Source organism: Petaurus breviceps, unplaced genomic scaffold (assembly GCF_028583685.1).
Source record: "Petaurus breviceps papuanus isolate PSGF00001 unplaced genomic scaffold, PetGlider_PUasm1.0 180, whole genome shotgun sequence".
NCBI lineage: Eukaryota > Metazoa > Chordata > Mammalia > Diprotodontia > Petauridae > Petaurus > Petaurus breviceps.
Genome location: NW_027185782.1, coordinates 4,761,993 through 4,784,561, shown reverse-complemented (window position 1 = coordinate 4,784,561; position 22,569 = coordinate 4,761,993). Strand labels below are relative to the sequence as shown.

The window sequence follows — 22,569 nt, the reverse complement described above, 5'->3', positions numbered from 1 at the left end:
AATCCCTCCAAGTCCCTCGCCCAGTCCGGGGCCGAAGTCGCAGCCCCGGGACTGGTCCTCCCTGCAGCCCAGGGTTGGGGCTGAGGGGGAGCCAGACCGGAAGCGGAACTGGAGCGGCGCGGCTATGAGTTTCTGCCGGGACGGTCGAGGAGCTGCACCTATCCCCGGCCCCCCGAAACTTCCCGTCGCCACCAACCGCCACTAACTGCCACAAACCGCCGGCTCCGCGGAAGCGCCATGGAGGAGGCGGAGATGCAGCTCAAGGGGAAGAAAGGTGGCGGCGGGGCGGGGACTGGGGGCCGGGGAGGGGGTAGGAGGTGAAAAATCGGAGCAGGCTGCAGACACAGCTGTGTGCCCCTGGGCAAGTGTCTCTCCCTCTCTGGGTCCGACGGCGCCTTCTTGGATGGTCCGGGGTCCTCACCCGCAGGCCACAGACGTCAGGGAATCCGTGAACTTGGATGGGGCCAGAACTCGTCCTCACTTTCACCACCCTTCGATTTCCTAGGCATTTTGTGTTAGGCATTGAAAAACGTCTCTCGTAGAAGTCCAAAGGCTTCCCCAGGCTGGCAGCCCAGAGGGTCCGGAGAACCCCTGCACCCTCGGGTTCAGTGATGCCACATCCTGGAGGCCTCCGAGACACCTCCATGTTCCCAAAGGAGAGAGCCCTTGGCCCCTTCTTGGATTGTCTCCCAGCTCATTACCCCGTTTTCTCCTGTCTTGTCAGTGCTAGAAGGAACCGACCTGTCTCAGTGCACTAATTTTGCAGATGGAGAAACTGAGGCCCAGAGAGAGGGAGGGGATTGATTGACCTAAGTTGTGTCAGCAGTGGTGGAATTGCCTTCTAAACCAGTTCTCTACCTACGTCCAGTTTACTCGTTCTTTTTACTCCTCTAACAACCCCCTCCTCAAATTAGACCTGTCCTGTCATATGTAAAAATGCAAAGTCTATCCAGTTCAATTCAGCACCTATCTAGTCCAGTAGGTGTTTAGCCTCCTTTGGGACACAAAATGATTTTATGACGGCTAGATATGTCCCAAACCAGATGTTTCACTCTGGAGGTTCCCTCTACCAAAAAAAAAAACAAAAAAACAAAGGGGAGGGGGGGGCGTGTATTTTCTATATAAATGGAATAAACATTTACTAAACTTACGCTATGTGCCACGCATTAAAAATGTTATCTGACTTGATCTTCAGAACAACTCTTTGAGGAAGATAATAAGATTCCCATTTTATGGTTGAGGTAACTGAGGCAGACAGAAGTTAAGTGACTAGCCCAGAATTATACAGCTAGTGAGTGTCTAAATTTGAACTGGAGTCTTCCTAACTCCAAACCCAGCCCACTATTCACCTCCTTTCTGTCCTCTGAGACATTTTTAAGTTCTTCCCAATTTTCCCCCAAGGTCTTCTTTCTCTTTTGACATCAGTCCCCCTCTCCCCAACATACTCATATGAACTAGGTCTCTGCACAGACATTTCCCTTTTCTCCTCTTTTTTTCATCAAAACACAAAGGGATTCAGAGTCCTAATGTTTATTTAGAAAGATGGGGTTGATGGGGCTGATGAGCAAGTGTCTAGGTTAACAGCTCCTCAAATGGGTATGTCTTCTCAGATGGCAGGAGTTTTCTCCTGGTCTTCTGAGATCCTGGGTTTTTTGTTTGTTTGCTTGGTTTTAGGCTTCTGAAATAGAATATGGCCAGAGCATTCATGTTCAGGACTGGGTTGAGCTGTTCTAGCCAATTGTAATGTAACACCTGAGTGAACAAGGCCAGATCTTTATGTGCCAAGAGATCAATTTGAACAAAGTATATATACTTTAGGCATCGGTTGTTTGTATTATTGAGGGGAGGTTCAGATACTTTCCTCCAATGAGGATGCAGAAGTTGTTACTGTAGAACTCTAATAAGTTACCTGCCCTAGAGCTGCTTTTGGGTGGATGGTTGATAATGTTTGGTGAAGTTTAAGAATTGGGGGGAGGTAATTTTCATTATTTTGGGATCTTTATATGGACTGAATCTTAACCACGGTCGCTTGGGTTCAGTTACAGACAAATTCACAGAGAGTGTTTACGTCCTGGCCAACGAGCCATCTGTGGCACTGTATCGCCTACAGGAACACGTGAGGCGCTCCCTGCCGGAATTAGCCCAGCATAAGGTGAGTTTGGAGCCAGTGGCTGGCACAGTCCTTGTTTAAAGGAAAAATTTCTGTTAAACTTGGGCTCAGTGGAAGGAACTAGAGACATTTTACTTTCAAAGAGATTTGGGGGTGAGGGGGAACATAAATCACTGTCATCAAAGTGTTGAAAGCGTTGTCATAGAAAGAGATACTTATTCTATGTGGCTTCAGAGGATGTAACTAGGACCATTGATTAGAGGTACAGGGAGGTAGAGTTCAGTTTCAGGAGCAACTTACTGATTAAAGGTGTCCCCCAGTGTTATTTGCTCTCTTTTGAAATGGTGAGCACTGGAATTGTTTAAACAGAGGGGAGGGGGTGTTGTAGAAGGGTTCATATTTCAAGTAGGGTTTGACTTAAATTTTTAAAATTGATATCTTCTATTTACATTACCTTGGCTTCCCAAAATCTCTCTCCCTTTTCCCTTCCTCAAAGAACCAGTACTTATAATAATAAAAAAGGAGGGGTAGAGAAGGCAGCTTAGCCAAATTAAACACCGTAGTTGAGTCTGCCACTATATATAGTCTTCATACCCATCATCCCCATCCCTGAAGATGATTTTGAAGGTCCCCTATAATTCTGACTTTTTCTATCTGGCATAGGGGAAAGAGTAGTACATTTGGAAAGTTAGGCTTGAGGTCAATTTCTAAAACTTCAGCTTCTCAGTGGGCAAGTCAGCTTACTTCTCTGTGATTCTGTTTCTTTAAAAATCAAGATAGTCCTTTTCACAAATGCTTTGGAAACATTTCAAGTGCTTATATTAATGTTAGTCGCTGATAACATCCTTAACTGACTCTGCTTGCTTCTGGGATTGATGCAAACCTGGATGAGACCCTACCTGCTACCTTTGTGGAATCTGAGTACTGGGTTGCCTTCCTGCAAGAGTATCAGGTTCCATTTTATAGGGTATTAAATACAGAAGAGTTACAAAGCATGCTGTGGAAATTCTAAGGAGGGAAAATTGTTTCTGACTGGAGAAGGCTTCATGGAAAAGGTAGCATTTGAGATAGGCCTTGAAGAATGAGTGGTGTTTTAACTGAGATGAGGAAGGAGGGATTGTAGACTTTGGCAGTGTTGGGAGAAGCAGCAGCAAAGTAGTGTAGTTCATTTCTTAGAGGACAAAATGGAGACAGAAAAATGGAAGGGCTAGAAAGTTAGGTTGGCACCAACTCCCAGAGGATCTCACATATTGAGTGGGGAAGTTTGTGTTTTGTCCCATAGGCATAGGAGAGAGTATTGGGGCATTTTAAGTATGGGAGTAACATGGTCAGGACTGTGAGGGTAAATCATTGGACATTGGGGTGAAGGATGGACTCAAAGAAGGGAGATTGGTTAAGTGGCTTGTCAGTCATGTTGGTTAGCATAGGAACCTGAAGTCAGGGAGGTCCAGGTGATTTTGAGCAGCCTTGGAAAGAAATAGCTACCTGCTGTTTGGACATTGTCATCTGCATGCTGTTTCCTCCATTAGACTTGAGGCCACAGGTTCCCCACACCTGGACCACAAGCTCTTTGAGAAGCAGGACCTGGCTTTACTTTTCTTTGTAGACTTAGCACAGTGCTTGGCTCACCGCTTAATACATGTTATATTGCCTGGCAACAGCTTTAGTGATAATAAGTAGGAGAGCTCCAAGTTACTATTAACATAAAATAAATCTACCTGCTATTCCAGATGTGACCATCTGGCTGTCCTCACAAATCAGACTTTAATAGTAAACCCATAAAACTGGCATGATTGAAATGCTAATGCATTTCTGTCCCATGGGCCAGGGGCTACAGCTGCTGATATATCTGACATCTACATAAAACATAAATCTTGCAAAGTGTAAATGTTTTTAAAGTTTAAAGTCACAGGACTGGGCTCCTGGGGTTTTACCTAGATACAAGTTCAGTGAAGATTTCACCTTGCTCCTTTCTTCTGCTTGAGAATTTATTTCTCTGTCTAAACATGAACAGTATTCCATTTTCAAACAGGCTTTTTTTTTCCTCATTGCCCCCAAATCTTGGAGTCTATTTGTTGTTGTTTTTAATCCTCTCTCAGGGGTTCCATTAGTATTAACAAATGCTAGTCTTACAGAATCAAAGAATGTTGGTGTTTGAAGGGCCCTTAAGATGTAGAACACAGAATGCCAGTACTGCATCCTGAGTAGTGAGAGCTGATATTGATACGGCACTTTCAAGTTTACAAAGTGCTCTTCATTCATTCTCACGTGATCCTCAGGACACCCCGTGAAGTAGATACCATAGGTGTTGTCACTATTTTATAGATGAGGAAACTGAGATGTAGAGAATTATTTACCTAAAGTCACACAGCTTGTGTCAGAGTTGGGATTGAAACTCCATTCTGTGCTGAAGCCAGGTCCAGTGTTCTTTTCTCTGCTTACTTCCCTCTAGAACAGGGGTTCTTCTCAGGTTCTTCTCCCTGCCCCCTCTCCCCCATTTTGGTAACTGTATTTCAGTATGATTGGTTTCATTCCTGATGGATTTAAAAAATTTTAAGTTCCAGATTCTCTCTTTTCACCCCTCTCCCACCCAATGAGAAAGACAATTCCCATTATACATATGAAATAATGCAAAATATATTTCTACATTAGCCATGTTGTGTAGAGGAGGTGGGGGAACCAAGAAAAATAAATGGAAAAAAACCACTTCAGTCCACAGGAAAGTAAAAAAAGTATGCTTCAGTTTGCATTCAGACTCCATCAGTTCTCTTTCTAGAGGAGGATAGTATTTTTCATCATGAGTCCTTTGGAATTATTTTGGAATAATGTTCTCCTGGTTCTGTTCATTTTACTTTGCATCAACTCATCTAAGTCTTCCCAGGTTTTTCTGAAACATAGTTTCATCTGTAACCTCATGTATTTTATTTTATGTATTTAAGAACATTAATGAGTAATCCTTCAGTTTTACCAGACTGCCAAAGGGCACATGATAGTGGAAAAGGTGAAGAACATTTGCACTAGAAAGAATCTTATTTATCTTCTTTATTTGGCAAATTTTGTAACTGGCAAAGTCCTCTGTAAAATGTCTATATGAGGATTTCTAAGTCCCAAGATGACTATTTCAGGTGTTCAAGTGATTTGTTTGCATGAAAAAAAGTAGCCTCTGCATAATTGAACAGGCATTTTAAGTATCCAAAGTCCCTGCTCAGCAGAATACCTTAATGAGGGGTCTCATACACCAACTCCCTATTCCTCCTCTCAGCTTGTCATTCCTGGTTTATGATCAATGCTTCTGTCAAGGTACAGAGAGCTTTAGGATGGTTAAAGAAAATCCTCTGCATGATTGGAATCAGGCAAGAGAAGCACCAACAGCGTGAATCTTGGTAGCTTTGGTGGCTCTGTAAACACTATTGTCCCTAGTGATTAAAATTAGAAGAAAACTGTGCGGAAGCTTAACGTGGTAGGAAGAGAAGGGCCAGCTAATCTTGGGTCACTAAGTACAACCTCAGAAGATCGCTTCTTCTGTTGGTGTGATAAATAGAAAATCTCACCCTGTGTGATAGAAGGAAAAGTGCAGGATGTTAGGAGAGGATCATTGTCTGTGCTTTTTACTGATTATCATCTATATAAAAGAGGCAATGTGGTACAGTGGGTACAGGATAGTATTTGCAGTGAGAGAACTCAGGCAAATTCTGATTCTGCCTTATTATTCAGTTTCCTCCTCTCTAAAATGGGCTTAGATTCAGTGACCTCAAAGATTCAACTCCATTTCTGATCCTCTAAGTAAAGAATGGGGATGGAAGAGAGGGAGATAAACAGTGAATATAAACTGTAATCTTCAGTAGTAGTAAGTAGCAGTCCTAAAAACCTTACATACTGTTAGGCTATGCTACAGGTGTTCAGAAAGAAGAGGGTATTAATAGCCTACTATGCCCTCTCTTGGGCAGACCATATCTAGAGGATAGGAAGTCTGGTAGAGGAGGAACACCATGTGGCATCATCCCAGATGAGGAGCTGTTAAAACAGCTGAGAATGAGTAGGAGAGACAAATGGTCAAGTTCCACATGGCTTTGACAGCATCCTGTAGGATGGACAGGATGGACAAGGGTGGGGAGAAACTGGAGGCCAGCACAGGGAGTCAGCAAAGGTTTTTTTGTAAAGGTCCAGATAAGTCAGTATTTTAGGCTTTTTGGGTCAAGAGGAAAAGTCAGGGATATTATGTAGGTAATAATAAGAGAAAACAAATTTTTAAAAAGTGATGAAATATGATTAAGTACAGTGTTTTGTAGTCCAGGTTTACTAATGAGAAGAATAGAATGCTTTGTTCGGGGAGGGGCATGGGCGTAGGGAATAGCATTTCGATTCATTTGGATTCAAAGTTAGTGTTCTCTGGAATCAGAATTATGAATGTTCATCTGTTAATGCTGGTCTGTAATGAGATTTTACATGTTTCATCTTTGAAAATGCCCTTTTATAGAGATAGTTATTGCCAATACTGACATCAGTCTGTGAACAGGTGATTTTATTTGAGTATATTCATCATTTGGAAGGCATTTCTAGAATTCTATTAGATTCTTCTCTTGATATTTGCCTTTTAGCAGCTCATTATATTGCAAATTAATCACTCCCAGTTGAAGGTTAGGTAGAGGCTCCTCGATTGTGGCTAAATGGATTTTGAAATATGGAAATTCTTTTTGCATTTGAATTGAGGTCTGAAAAATGCTGCTGGAATCATTGTTTGAGCTCAGAAAATCTATTCACTGCCAGTTTGTGTGGGAATGGAGATTTCCCTTCTTGTTTTAAATGTTGACAGCCCAGGAAATGGATAAAGCAACTTGACATAACTTGTGGTTCAAACAATGTTAGTTGTCATAGAATTGACTTTACTGTGGTTTAAGTTTTATATAGAAGCTCTGTTTTGTCTTGCAATTTTAGGTTGGATTCATTAAGAAACATTATCAAGTCTAGCAGAAGCTAGAGGCAGCTAGACAGTTAAGTGGATAGATAAGAGTACTGGGCCTGGAGTCAGGAAGACTCATCTTCCTGAGTTCACATCTGACCTCAGATGCGGAGTGACCCTGGGCAAGTCACTTAACTCTATGCCTCCATTTCTTCATCTGTAAAATGAGCCATAGAAGGAAAAGGCCAACCACTCCAGTATCTTTGCCAAAAAAAAACCCCCTAAAACCCCAACTCAAAAAGGTCACAGAGTCAGACATTACTGAACATCAACAACAGAAGGAAGTAAATAAACCTGAGTTCAAATCTGGCCTTAGACACTCCCTAGCTGTGTGACTCTGGGAAAGTCACTTTACCCTGTTTGCTTCAGTTTCCTCATCTGTAAAATGAACTGAAGAAGGAAATGGTGAACCACTCCAGTATGTTTGCCAAGAAAACACCAAATGGAGTCATGAGGAATTGAACACAGTGGAAAAAGTACTGAACACAGCAAAAGCTAATTTCCAAAGCCATTCAGTAGTCAGTGATAGTGGTTGAAGGCTGTTCTTTTTGTTTAAAAAAGTTTGTTTTGTCCCTGAGCTCAAAAAATCATAATAAGACATTTTTTTTCCTCTTCTTGCTTTAATGTGATGGAGATGCACTGGTAGCTTTTTTATAATGTTCCATTTCAACAATACATGGGGCATTTGAAACCCTGTTGAGATATGACTGTATATATATAACTGCAGTGTGTAATGCAATGGCAGGGCAAGGCAGTGACAGTGACACATGTGTCTGTCCCAAATGCTGGGCTCTGTTGTAGCATGAAAGCTGACGTAGACAGTAGATAAGTTAACCAGTGTGGCTGTGTGCCAAGAAAATTGCATTCATGGACACTGGCATTAGAATTTTTTATAATTTTCATGTTGCAAAGTATCCTTCTTTTGATCTTTTAAACCATTTTTAAATGTAGAGATCTTCCTTATAGGAATCCAGCTGAATTTGGCCTAGTAGTTTGCAGACCCCTGAGCAAGGAGACCAATTAGGCTGTTAAAATAATCTGGGAGGGGGGAGAGCCTCTGTCTGATGTACATGTCAGAGGTGATGTCTGAGCCTAAATCTTTTCAGATTCTTAAGTGTTATTAGAGTAGGACCTAAGTGGAAGGGTGGGTGCTTTGAAAGATAAGATGTTCCATGTAAAGTTGTTCCTTTCTAATTATGTACCTGAAAGCTTCAAGAAGTAGAAAAAGATGTTGGTGGTAGAAAACAAAGGTATAGATTTTTAAATTTTCAAAACAGATCACATTTAAAGTCGTCCCTGGAAAACAACTTCTTTGCTTTAACTAGGCAAAAATAAGACCTTTGATGTCATAAACGTAGTTTTCTAACTCTTCTCAGTCCCTTGGACTCTCAAAAAATTGTATATATTCCTATAGCAAATCTGAAACTCTTGAGGTTTCTCATTGATTTAGGGAGGATGGGGGAGGGAAGGGGCAGGCGGTTCTTGTAACAATCTAGTCACCAAGGTCAAAGCGAGCTGTCTCCAATATTAGGCCAATCACAACAAAGTAATTTAGCACTTCAGTCTGTCTTCATCTCGTTCTTAAGGGGAAGATCCAGGTCTAGGCAAACTTTATATGCCTTATCATAAACCATTTATAAAATATTGGTGCTAGAAAGAGCCACAGAATAGACATCATCTGTCTAGTCGCACTGAAGGATTGTGGTCCAGTAGTTCAGGAAGAGAGTGGCAGAGCTGAGACTGGATCCTTGGTCTTCAGGTTCCCAGGCCAATTCTCTTTCCATTATAGCATGCTATTATTCTATCCAAAATCTAAATTTTGATCAACCCCTTCTCTCTCCCTACTCCCTCTGGGGGAAAAAGAAAAGGAGAAGAAAAGGGTTTCATTGAATAATCTCTAGCATTTCTTTTCAGTCTGACATGCAGAACTGGGAGGAACAGAGCCAGGGAGCCATCTATACAGTGGAATATGCTTGCAGGTAAACTCAGGAGCCTAATTTTCATTTTTCTTTCTACATTTGCAAACAGAATTTGATCTCAGCACTGAGGAGGAAAGGATAATTGTTCCCCCAGAAGGGGACACCTTCTGTGCCTGGCCCCAGAGCTCATCAGTCAGGTTACTTTCAGTGTATGTTTCATGTGATGACTCATTCTTCTCCATGTCCTGTATCAAATATTGGAAATGGAGTCTGGCTCTCAGTTCAAGTCAATAAACAGTTGTTGTGTCCCTACCCCAGATTTGAGCTGAATGTAATTTTAGCAATGCACATATCTTTTGTTCAAATACTTTTTATGTGTAAGTCACTGTGCTAGGTGCTGGGATCACAAAAATTTTAAAAGCAACCCAGTTCCTTCCCTCAAGGAGCCTATATTCTACAGATAAGTATTATACAAAGCATGGGTAAAAGAGCCAGGTGAAGTGCTCGAGCACATTTATGGGGAGGCAGATAGCTTTGGGTGAAGGGGAGGATCATGGAAGGCTTTCCAGAAGAGATAACCCCAACTCCTGCACTCATCCCTAAAACAACAGTGACCCCTGTCCTCCAGGCACATGGATGGATCCCGCCTTGAGCTGAGAGTAGCCTGGGAACCCTTAGTCAGGCACTGACATGCTTCTTACCATACCCATCCCATAGGTTGCATTGGTGGGTATGGGACCAACAGACTCTGGTAACTGCCTTCTCTCCATCCCTCCCTGTTTTTCAGTGCTGTGAAGAACTTGATGGATAGCAGCATTCATTTCCGAAGCATTGAAGGCTTGCTAAAACAGGCCATCAGCATCAAGGACCAGCTGAATTCTTCTCAGGGTCGAAGGTAGCTCCTGAGAGCAGACATTGTGCTATATTATCTAAACTCCTGCCTCTTATTTAAAGATCCACTGCCTGCCAGGAATATTTTAGGGAAGAGTGCATGAACCTGTAAGCTAGTTGGATTAAGAACAGTGCTGCCCAGAGCAATGCAGAAAATCTCCCATTTGCTTGTGTTAGTCTTTATGTGACTTTTCTTTGTTGGGCGAGAATACAGGTAGAGTTTTCAGATATTGAAATTAAAATAACTTATTTTCATATGTCTGGAAGAATGTTTTTGGCTAATATGTAGCCCCCCTTTTTTTGTTCTTCATCTTGCTAGCTAATTTGAATAAGTTAATGCTTTAATCCTGCAACAGCCTCTTTTTTTGGATGCTTCTGGGAGCCTTTTCTGGATTGGTTGTTTTAGGAGGCATTGTGAAATGCTCCCCACTTCCCCCACCCATCCCAAATGGCAGAGTCTCCTATTTGCTGCCTCTTGACACAGGTTGCTAAAGGACTAAGGCTGCTATCGGTTCCTTTCCTATTCCTTCTGGGAAGGCCAATTTGAAGGGATCAAATAAAAACTATCTGCTGACAAAATTACAAGCCTGGTTTTTATTTAGGAAGCTTAACTGTGTCTTGCCTAGGTTGCTCCAATTGGTTGATTTTTACAGGATTTAGACCTACCCCCTAAGATTCCTGATTTTTAAGTTCATTGTATCGGAAAGAATATTGGAGTCAGGAAGACCTGGGTTCTGGTTCTAGCACTGCCCTAACCTGACTTGGTTAAGGCACAGCCTCTGGCCCAAAATCTCCCAAGTTGGTTCCTGCAAAGAGACAGTGATAGTCACCAATCACAGAATGTCAGTGGAGCAAGAACGTTATACATCATTCCATTGAACCTCTTCATTTTACAGATGGAGAAACTGAGGCTTAGGACAAGTGCTTGGCCCAGAGTTGGCCAGCATATATCTGTGTTTCTGTTGAAGTCACAGGTGGTTCGATGTGTATACCTCCTAAAAGTCTTGGCATTCAGGGCTCTTGTAGCTGCTTTGAATTTGAACTTGGCTCCTTACTGATTCCTTCCTGGGAGGGGAGGAGAAGAGATTGAGCTTTGTTGGGTTGGTTTGGTTTTTTTGGCCTTTGTGATGGTCATGTTTTGTTACAGCCCTGCTGACCCGAAGCCTCCTTCCTTGGCCTGATTTTTGGATGAGGCAAATCTTTCTCCACCTTCCCAGGTCAGTGTAGAGACGGGGGTGATGCATCCTGCTGCTCTGGGGCTAATCTTGCTGCCTTCTGTTTCCAGATGGAAACCTCACTTTTCTAACCTATCTACAAAGCTCCCTATGTGGACATCAAATCTGATCAGAGGGCTCTTGGAATTTAAATTGTCAAGGTGGGAGGGCCCACAAAGTATAGCCAGATACATAGACCTGGGATGTTAGGCCATAGAAGGCGCTGGAAGGGACCTCCAAGATCCTGTCATCCAACCCTGTCACTTCATAGGCAAGGGCTTTGAGGAAGAAGAGACTTGCCGATTGGGTCCAGAGTCTGGCCCCTGATGCTCCAGGTACAGATTCCTGCTGTACCATGACTGAGGATCATGGGAATTAGAGATGAGGCTTGATGATCTCCACGTTCCTTTCGCACTTTCCCCACACCAGCACTGTCAGAATGATCTTTGATTTATAAATGAGGGCATTTAGTCCAAGCAGCAATAAGCAAAATCACCCTTGGCCATCTGGGCACTAAGTAACAGTACTCGGTTTTCAAATACTTTGCTCTTTCTACCTCAGCTTGCTACTGCTGCTGTCCCTGCTGCTACTGCTGTCAGTTGTCCTGCTGTTCTTTCTGTTAGTCTCTCATTACTTTGCCCCATCTCACTAGGTAATCCGTGTGTTCCAGGCAGCAAAGGCCCCCAGAAGACCAGTCAGGCTCAGAAGTCAGAAGCACCAAGGAAGAGAAAAGGTCCCTTATCTTGCCAGCACTTGTCTCAACCTCACCTTGACTAAGAGGTTCCTGCGTGTGTCAGATTGGTTCCTAATATGAGCAGAAGACATTTTTGAAAACCCTGTGACTCTGGCTCTTTGTCTTAGGAGCACACCTCCTGATTTCTTAGCACTAAAGTCTTTAGGGACAGCTTTCCTTTGTTGGGGGAGCCAATGCATATGGCTTCCTGGTCCCAAAGGCTCCTCTGGGAAATGTCATTTTCCTTTTTGTACAATATCAGAGAATGGACCTTGAAGGTTGTGTAAAAAAACAGGTCAAGACAAGGGAAGTGACTTAACTTGCCCAAAGTTAGTCACACCATGAGTCAGTGGCTGAGGTGGACCCTAGAGCCTCAGTGTCCTGACCCTCTTGTGTAGTGTTCTTTTCATTTCATACCACTATGTATGGTGTAAAGGCTTGTAAAGGGACTGGTATAAGGGCACTGAGTACCAGGCCAAGTGGGCAGCATGTGACCTTGCTGTATTTGCTAAGTGGATGAGGACCCTAGAGCAAAAGAAGCCTGAGACAGGCTGCTAGAGAACGCTCCTGGTCAGCCTGGGATTTGGGGCCAAGAAAGGGCCTACATAGACAGGACAAGGTGGGGATGGGACCCCAAGTTTGAGAGCCTGATCAAATCTCTTTAGTGGAAAGGACTTCTGGTCAACCGTTTTGTCTTGTTCAGTCATGCTCAATTCTTTGTGACCCCTTAGACATAGCACATCAGTACTGTCCATGGGTTTTTCTTGGCAAAGATACTGGAGTAGTTTGTCATTTTCTTCTCCAGTGAATTAAGGCAAACAGAGGTTAAGTGCTGAGGGTCACATAGTAAATGAGGCCAGTTTAGAATTCCAGTCTTTCTGACTCCAAGGCCCAGGGCTTTTATCAACTGAGCCACCTAGCTACCTCATTTTAAATAAGAATTTTCTTTATAGTTTCTTCAAGTGGCTCTCAACCTCCACTTGATCTAGGGGTTACTGACCCATGACCCTGGAGATGACAGTTTTATGTAAGGGAGAGAACACTGGATTGGAGTCAGAGGCTTGAATTTTGCCTTTAGATACTGTCCTGTGTCTGGGAGAGGCCCTTCGATGGTCTTCAGTTTCTTCATCTGTAAAGTAAGGAGCTTGTGGCATGGGGGTAGGGAGGTGGGGTGGTCAAGGAGTGTGGCTTGGGGGTTAAAGTGCCTTCTGGTATACGTCTTGTGATTCAGTTTAGTTCTGCTACTCATCAAGGTTGCCTGTTCTGTTTCTGGACAGTATTCAGCTTCCTGCAAACCATTGACTCCAGCTTCTGTACTTCTGGTAGTTGGTATTCCAACCTTTTTTTTGTTTTGTTTTGTTTTTTTGGAGGGCAGGGCAGTTGGGCTTAAGTGACTTGCCCAAGGTCACATGGCTAGTAAGTGTTAAGTGTCTGAGGCCAGATTTAAACTCAGGTCCTCCTGACTCCAGGGCCAGTGCTCTATTCATTGCACCACCTAGCCGCTCCGGTATTCCAATCTTTTGCAGCTCAGAAGGTATCTCCCAGTACTCAGTCAGGAAAGAGTAATTGCAAAGAGGCAAAGAACAGAGGCCTGTATCCATAGGCCACCAGGCAGCTGGAAGCAACAGCACTCTTCAACTACTGCTATTATCTCAGCAATAGCACTTTATACTGGCTCTGGGGCAAGGTGGCCTTCACAAGCTTTTCCCTAACCCAGAAAGACCACAGCAGCTCAACTTCCTTGCTTGAACCCCAACCAGGCAGGAAAGAAAAACTAGTGTCTTTCAAATGTATTCTCAGTTCTGGATCATCCAATCAAAAGGGTCGTCTTCTCAGTGTGGCAAACGAGCTAGGCCCTTCCATTTACCGTCATCACATACACCTTTCCAGAAGCAGGCTCCCTAGCCTTTTATGGACTAGAATCAGATTGAGGACACAGTACGTTCATTGAGGATGAGGTCCCACTGGCCAGGTCCAGTTACATTGATAATTACCTGTCTATTTACATATTATACCCTGCCCCCCCCCCCAGTGAAATATAAGCTCCTTGAGGCAGGGACAGTTTTTCATTTTTGTCCTTGTATCCCCAGTACCTAATGATGTGGCATTTATAAATCTGCCCTAAGACACTAGCTCTGCCTTGGTTTCTTCATCTCTAATATGGGATAATAGCACCAACTGTTGTGAGGATGAAATGAGATAGTATTTGTAAAGCGTGTAGCATAGTCCCTGGCACATAGTAGGTACTACATACATGTTAGGTGCTCCTATTCCTCCTCTTCCTACTAAATGCTTGTTGGATTGACTTTCATTGAAAGGAAGCAACTTTTTCTTCTTCAAAGAATGATTGGTATACACCAGCTGATGCCATTTGATAAGAGGTTATACATTGATAGAGGAAGAAGAGATAAGCCATGGTGATTGGTCTCTCACACTGAGAGACATCAAGGCAGCTATATTTGTCTTCTTTGCAGAAGCAGTAGAGAGGTCTGCTGTCTTCCTGGGGAGGTTCACCCAGCTTGTTAAATCCGTGACTACTACCCACTTAGGATGACTCCTATGGCCACACATGATGCTTCCAAAAGGAATCTAGAAAGCATTGCTAAAGATTATGAAGTCTTAGGCCACAAACTGAAGACTAGGGGGCCACAATGGATGTTTTCATCACCACTGCCAATCATAGGCAAGGATTTCAGAATATATAGGCATATTTGGAAAATGAATATCTTGTTAAGGAAATGGTATTTGCAACAAGATTTGGATTTTGGACCACAACTTGAGATTTAGAAATAACATTTTGCATATGGTTGAAGCGTATTTAACAAGCACTGCTTAAAATGTAATTGGATAGAATCTTGCAAACCTAGTTGAAAAGGTTTGAAACTAAAAAGAAAGGAAAGGGAGAAAACTGCCTAGATACCATAATGAGTGGCTGCAATGGAAGAAGAATATCAGTAAAGCTGCTTAGGAATTCACAGACAAAATCCAAAGAAGGAAACATCAATAAAATACATGAGCTCATATATCTGTACATAAATGCACAAAACAGGGATAAGGAGCAAGGTGACCTAGATATCAAGAAAGCAAATTTGACTTCATTGTGTAATAATGCTAAAATAATAGTATTTATATGGTACTTTTTAAGGGTTCAGAAGTGCTTTACTGACATTATTTAATTTGATCTCTGGTAAAATCAGGCCCTTTCAAAAGAAGAAAGCTAAAAGAAGGGAGAAACAACTTTTAGGACCTTGTATGTATACTTTATTGTCTTTGGAAGGAGAAAGAAAAATATGACCAACATCTGAAAGTGATTGACCATTTTGTCCAATATACATAGGAACCAGAAAGCTTCTATAGTTGCTAAGGTGCCATGCATCACTCCCAGCATGAGGCTGATTACATCTCCCTCTCAGAGTTCTGCGGTTAACCCTGAAGAGTTAGGAGTGTCTCTTTTCTAATATTATTAGTTGGAACCCCCATTTTCAATGTGGTCCACTAGTGATTAGCAACACATTTTCTTTTAACCAGTTATCATCAATTAGATTTTACTGAAGATATTTCCTAAAAAGACAGAACAGTAGTATAAACATTCCCCTGCTTCAATACCAAGGGGTAAATTCTCCCCAAAGCTACCTAAGGCTTAAAGTTTCTACATATGGTCGCACCAAGTTTAACAACTTATATGTGCTCCAGATGGGATCTAGTCACAAAGTGGGGTATGAACACCCCCACCCTTTCAATGGCTCCCTAGCCTTTTATGGACTAGAAGCAGATTGAGCACATAGTACGTTCTCTGAGGATGAGGTCCCACTCAGTTTTAAATTCCAAGAGATAGACCACCACTCCTTAGTTATCACACTCAGTATCCTGGGGGTAACCCTGTTTAGGGGAAATATACATGCCCTACTCATCACTAGTTTTTGAACCCCTATCCTGTATATTTTCTAGCTACACAATTAGCTATTCACAAGACAATGCAGTCAGTCATTAAATCTTTATTAACTACCATGTACCAAGTGCTGTGTTCATTGCTGGGGTTAGAAAAAAGGGCAAAAGATAGTCCGTGCCCTCAAGGAGGTCACAGTCTAATGGGAAGACAACAAGCAAACATGTACACACAAACTTTGTACAGGATAAATAGGAAATTAATCATTAATGAAAGAAAGGCACTAGAATGAAGAGCGGTTGGGAAAGATTTCCTGTACAAAGTTTAGTTGGGATTTAAAGGAAGCCTGGAAAGCCAGAAAGCAAAATTGAGGAGGAGGAGCATCCCAAACATGAGAGACTGTCAGAGAAAATGTCCAGAACCAAGAGATGGAGTTGTCTGATTCATGGAACAGCAAAGAGGCCAATGTTACTACATCAAAAAGTACTTGGTGGGGAATAAAGTGTAAGAAGCCTGGAAAGCCTTGAACCCCAGGGGGAGTAGGTTATGAAGGACTTTGAATGCCAAACAAGATTTTGGATTTGATCTCCCAAGGTAACAGGAAGCCCCTGGAGCTTACTGAATAGGGAGGGGATATGGTTGAACGTTTGATTTAGGAAAACCACTTTGGTGGCTGAATGGAGTATAGAGTGAAGAAGCGGGGAGAGACTTGAGGCAGGCAAACCTGTCAGTAGACTGTTGAAATTCATGTAGTATATGTTACTTATACAATCAGCCCTTCGTAATAATACTTAGTAAGGCAAAGTAACCAATTTTACGTATACGTGTATATACATGTACATATGCAAATGCATGAATAATAAAATGATATCACAAGACGTCTACCACCAGGTCACCGTCTGCCACCAATGCACTCTAACTATAGTGAAGAGTGATCACACACTTATAGGAAACTGGCAAGGAAACACAGGAAGGAAAACTCATGGACTTGGGGCACTTTTACAGCTTAAGCCAGCAGGCTTCAGTGGTTTTGGTCCATTCAGGAACATCTGAGTCACACAAAACTGCTTTTCTTCTCACTGCTCCACTGTTGATCCTCACCACTCCTCAGCTGGGAAAATCCTACTCTCTACCTGAACAGAACCTTTATAAGCTCTTTCAATGAACCATCACCCTTCAGAGGGCATTTAGAAAATGTCTTAATGTGAATAGCAGTTCTCTCTAACCTAAAGAACTGTGAAGCTCAGGGGTGGCCAGGTAGCACAGCGAGTAAGAGCACCGGCTCCAGTGTTTGAGAAGACCTGGAGATTGAATCCCAGGCTCAGACATTTAGCACCCACCCAGAAACACCTGGCCGTGTAACCTTGAGCAAGTTACTTAACCCCAATTGCTTTAAAAAAAAAAAAAAAGAACTGTGAAGCTCATCCTATTGGTCATCCCTGGGCTATACAAACTAAACTGGCCAGTTATTCACTCACCAGGAGGCAGTGCAGTTCAGTTAATGCAGAGCTAACAGTAACAGTTCCAGCTCACCAGAAACTGCCTTCTGCTTTGCCTTTTTTTCAAGCCATATTTGGTGGCATAGAACAAACCCTTGTACAAAGCTCTCCAAGTCTTGGTATCACTGAAGAGCAGTGACTTCCAATCTTTACAAAGACTATCAATAGAGAAGAGTTAGACCCAGCTGAAGAGTAGTGAGGGTCAGCAGTCCAGCTGACCCTGGAGCTCTTGGTCGTTGACTTCAGTTCTTTCTTACAACTAAAGGAATCGTTCAGCTGAAGCCTTCTCTTGGTTGACTGCTTCTACATGCCACAACTCCAATGGGGAAGCTTTTTCAACTCCCCTCCTTTCTTCTTCCTCTCCTGCTGCTGTCTTGAGTGATGTTTCTTGCTCTTCTGGAAGTATTTAATGTTTAATGTATTAAGTGAGGACCTCCTGACTCTCAGTGACTCGTCTACTGAAAAAGTCACAATTCCCCAGGTTTCCCCTATCAAATTGATAAGTTTTTGTTTTTAGAATCACACCTCAGTCTCCAAATGTCCATATCTTCCTCATATTTTTAGTTTTAGAGGCAGCTAGTGGCTAGAGTGCTGGGCCTGGAATAAGGAAGACCTGAGTTCAAATTCAGCTAAAGACAGTTATTAGCTGTGTGACCCAGGGCAAGTCACTGGGGATAATAAGAACACCTACCTTCCAGGGTTGTTGTGAGGACCAAATGAAACAATATTCATAAAACACCTAGCAGACTTTGGTGTGTAGTGCTCCTCCCTGCCCTTGGATTGTGACCCAGGACTTTGACCCAGATCCGTGTATGGGTAATGTAACAGAGTCCTGCACCCAGTGCCAGAAAAGAGACTGCTGTAATCTTCTTCTGACCCTCTTATCATCTGTGGGCTGAGAACTCTGGAAACCACCGCTGCCCATTCAGTTGCCCCCAAAGCCCTCTGTTCTCTTGGTGGAGAGTTGCCTGCCCTGGACTGTGCTCCACTCTCACCTTAGTGCAACAGACCTTTCCTGCCAACCTTCTCATTTGTCTTCAGCTGGAAAATTGTTTTACCCCATCATTTTGTGGGTTCTGTTGCTCCAGAATTTGTTTTGAGCAGTTATTTAAAGTTGTCTGGAGGAGAATTTGGGAGGGCTCAGGCAAGTCCCTGCCTTTTCTCTGCCATCTTGGCTCCTATGAATTTTCTTGACATCTGTGCTATCCTCGTTTTCCACCTTCTTGCTCCACTGCTCCTTCTCAGTCTCCCTTATTGGATCATCAGCCAAATCATGCCCGGTAACTCTGACTGTCCTCTTCTCTTGTCTCTGTGCTTTCTCATTGTGCTAATTTTGACCTAACAGTTAACACCAAGAAAACAGGTTCTCCATCAGCCAGCACCACACCATTTTGAATGGAAAAGAGAATCCACCTCTCTCCTGAACTTATTACTTTTGATGGCATCATCATCTTTCCAGTCAAGATACCCAGGTTCACAATCTTGATATCATCCTTGATTTCTCAGTCTTTCACCCAATATATCTAATCAATTGCCAGGTCTTGCAATTTCTTTATCTATAGTATCTCTGGCATATACCTTCTTCCCTACACTAACATCATAATCTATTTCAGGCCATTATGATCTCCTTCCTGGGCTATTTCAATAACCTTCTAATTGGACTCCCTGCCTCTGGTCTATTCCCATTCCAATCTATTCTCCGTGCCAAAGTGATTTTCCTTAAGCATAGGTCTGACCCTGTCAACCTCCCCTACTTAATAAACTCCTATGACCTCTAGAATCAAATATATATTTCTCTTTTTGGCATTTAAAGCTCTTCATGACCTGGTCTCTTCCCATCTCTTTGACACATTGCTACTTTTCGTGCACTCTGTGGTCTAGCTCTTCCTCACATATCAAACTCCATCTTCCATCTTTGTGCTTTGCACTGGTTGTCCCCTATGTCTGTAATTCTCTCCCTCTTCACACTGCCTCCTGATATGCCTGGCTTCCTTCAAGACCCATCTTGCTGTGGGAGGCTTTTCTTATTTTCTTCCAGTGGCATGTGCTCCCCTCTTCAAGGTTACCTTGAATTCAGTGCGTATGGGTTGTTTATATGGTTTATTTATGTGACAGTCATTCAGACAAGTCTTGGGCTGGTTGCCTTGTCAGGGGCCTAAGTTGCTAAAGACTGAGAGTTGTAGTTTTCCCATATTGAAAAAAGACAAAGCTGTCACGGACTTGGAACTGGTGGGTGGAATTTCCTGTTGTAGCAGTGGTTTAAAATGCTCTCTTGAGAGATGCAGGAAAGGATCACAAGAAGGTAATCAGGGCAATAGAGAGTGGAGACTCCAGTAGCATTGAGTAGTAGTGACTGAGTCAGTCTGCATTCCAGGAGGATTGACTCTGACCCTTATAAAGGCTGGAGCCTTTTCCTTTCCTTACCTCCCAGCTCATTTTTAAAATCTAACAGGGAGTGATTAAACTATCCCTATTTGAGTGAAGAGCTAGAACGAGGGTAAATTTATTCACTTCTCTAATTTCTTCTGTTTTATTGGCCCATGCAATGGATGGCATTGTTTACTAATGGTTCTTTTGCTTGTTTAAATTTGCTTACTTTCTGTATTAAGAAAAGTTTTTTATAGATTAAGGTAATTTTAATTGCATCCTGTGTTAGTCTTTGTTAAAGAAAATGTATATAAGGCAGGGAAATCAATGGATAAATGGGCTACACAGAATCTAACTGGCAGGCATGCCTCATTTCCAACCTGGAAACCAGAAGATTACCTGGGACTTCAGAAATTTTATGAATTTTATTAATAGTCTGTATTTTAAGGTTTTTTTTTTCCTTATTTCTGAAGAGAAAAAAAGCCACATGGAACAGAGCCCTTTGCCCTAGAGTAAAACACTCATAAATTAGACTCTTTATCTCCCAGCAGACAGGTCACTTTGAACAAGTGACCTTTGGGTTTTCTCCATCCTGCATGGGAGAGGAAGTAGATATGGGTAGTCTCAGGGAATAGAGCCTGGAACGGTCAGAAAGAATCAGTACCACCTATGTTCTGAAGGGAGTGCTCCTCAGGTGAACTTCCCTCCACAGTGACATCTGGGGGTTATACCTAATATATGTATTTATTATTTTCTGCATTAGACTATAAGCTCCTTGAGATCAAGGCCTGTTTTTGCTTCTGTCACTGTTGTTGGTCCTTTGTTCCCATCATGAAGGTGATGTCTTGACTTTACTGTGAATTGGATTTAAGTGAGACAGAGCTTCCAGAGTCACCAACCTCACTGTCTCCTCCAGTCATCAAAGTCCAGTGGCAAGACACCTGGTGATGACCTCAAATGCAGTGGATGACCTTAGCTTCTCTAAATTAAGGTCTTTCCCAGGTGTCAGTTTGTCTGAGGTAATGCCCATTTACCATTCAGTGACTAAGGTCTAGGCACGAATTGAGACAAAAGATGGCCTAATTTACCATCACAAAAATATTAGTCTAGTAGGGGAAGACCTTCAAAGTTTTGGGCTAAAACAGCAACAATTGCTATTTACACTCACTCTAAGCCAACAAAACTAAACAGTAAGCAATAGAGGCTTGGGCTAGAGGCTAGTATTTCCAATGAAAGCCAGAAGATTTGGCTTAAAAGGTATAGTCAAATAGTTCCATTTGAAACACAGTGGATTGGTCCAGAGAATCATTGGGTTAAGAGCCTGTTTTTTTCAGAGCTATATTTCAAGAAATCATAAAGAAAACTTAACAGGACAAAAAAGTAAATTGTCCCAGTTTTTAGGAAAAAAAATCAAGCCCCTAACCCCACAATATCTTACAAAATATAAACAACTAAAATTATATTCCTGCAGAGTACCTACATTTAAGGATACATCCCCCAAATAGAGAGAGGGACCACATGTAGTGAGGAGTGGTAGTTGTGTGTGGCTGCAAGGGAAGTAGAACAGACATCTCTAGCTTCATCTTCCTCCACTCTTCTCCAAGAGAGACTCATTCTTGCCAGGGAATTTTTTAAAAGAGCTAGTTCTAGGGGTCAGCAAGGCCTTGGGTCTTACAAGGTGACATGATCCAAGGAGAGATGTGGCCATTGCTCTCCTGGCCTGTGTTCTGGTGTCTGAGCAATCACAAATATTCTTCAATGCCCTATACCCGTGACAAACACCTATAAATATACCCTACCTTTAAATGTGGATAATAATAAAAGCACCTACCTTCCAATGTTGACTGAATTAGCAGGGGCAACCAAATTTGCTGCAATATATCCCCAATGATAAGCACATAATAGGCATTCAATAAATTCTTTTGTTGATTAATTTCTTCCCTCCACTACTCATTCATTTGAATGGGAAATCCAGACACCATCAGGGGAGAGGACATGGTGAAGAATAATGCCTGAGTCCTACATAGTCCTATGGAATTTCTTTAGGAGAGCCCCCTGAAATGGGTTTTGGAGACACTAGATCCTCATAAAGGGTTAAATAGGAATTACAGGGTTTTCTAGCTCTCAGTCAGATAGAAATTTAGAAGAAATTTTAATCCTGCTAGTAGGATTTTAGAGTTGAGAAAGACAGACTTAAATGCCCCTGGATTCTAATTAACTGACTTCCTGTTTTGTGTTGCAAGAGAGCTTTGCCACAGGAAGGTTCACAGACCTTGTCCTTGTGGAGAGATGACTGGGTATGCGAAAGGCCTACTTTTTTCACTGAAAGGGTTGAAACTTCTTGTCTCTCACTTAAGAGAGATGGCAAAACCCACTACTGATATGGGCAAGAAGAAGCCCCTCAGCTGAGGACTCTGGCTGAATCTTAGTAGGAGTCAGCTGTGAGACTCCGGGAGAGAGAAAGGTAATACATCCAGGAGGGATCAGCAGAGACTGATGTGTTGTCCTGGTGCCTTCATACATCTTTAAAAAAAAACAATAATAATTCTAGATCAGATCCTTTGAGGATTCTTTCAGCCATGACATTCTAAGATCCCATTTCATTATTAATGAGGTTGGGGCAGGAAAGGAGGAGTCAAGGGTTTTGAGAGCTGAGAGGGTGTGCTTTTTTTTTTTTAATGTCCGTTAATAATAAAATATTTTTACAGAGACCAAAAAGTCAAAATAGTGCAAAACATCTCAATTTCATGCATCCATGATTGATTTAACACTTTTGTTCTGGTTCATATATTTACAGAGGAACCCAGGGCATCATTGCTGTCCCAGGTGGAAGGTATTTCTTTCGAAGCCACATGCCAGAGAAGTCCTGTAGCAGGGACAAACACTTGTTTGAGGAACTGTTCTTGGGGCCAAGGGTTGGGGTGTGGTGGGGTTGGGGCACACCCTCCCCCCCAATAAAGCCTTCTCTGCTCTGGTCATGGGGCTCAAGT

The 22,569-nt window shown here is 42.5% G+C and overlaps 1 protein-coding gene across 3 annotated transcripts; it reads left to right on the top strand.

Moving 5' to 3' along the window:
- Positions 1-42: 42 nt before the first annotated feature.
- On the top strand, positions 43-22,555 carry BORCS8 (BLOC-1 related complex subunit 8). 3 transcript variants are annotated; one of them, XM_069086894.1, is made up of 6 exons: positions 43-274; positions 2,040-2,152; positions 8,985-9,049; positions 9,777-9,884; positions 11,028-11,097; positions 22,377-22,555. In XM_069086894.1, the coding sequence occupies exons 1-5, from the start codon at positions 238-240 to the stop codon at positions 11,059-11,061; spliced, it is 357 nt and encodes a 118-aa protein (XP_068942995.1). In that variant the 5' UTR covers positions 43-237; the 3' UTR covers positions 11,062-11,097; positions 22,377-22,555. The 3 variants fall into 3 exon arrangements, with proteins under 3 accessions (XP_068942995.1, XP_068942994.1, XP_068942993.1); XM_069086893.1 differs by lacking the exon at positions 22,377-22,555 and adding an exon at positions 11,765-11,928; XM_069086892.1 differs by lacking the exon at positions 22,377-22,555 and adding an exon at positions 11,747-11,928.
- Positions 22,556-22,569: the final 14 nt, after the last annotated feature.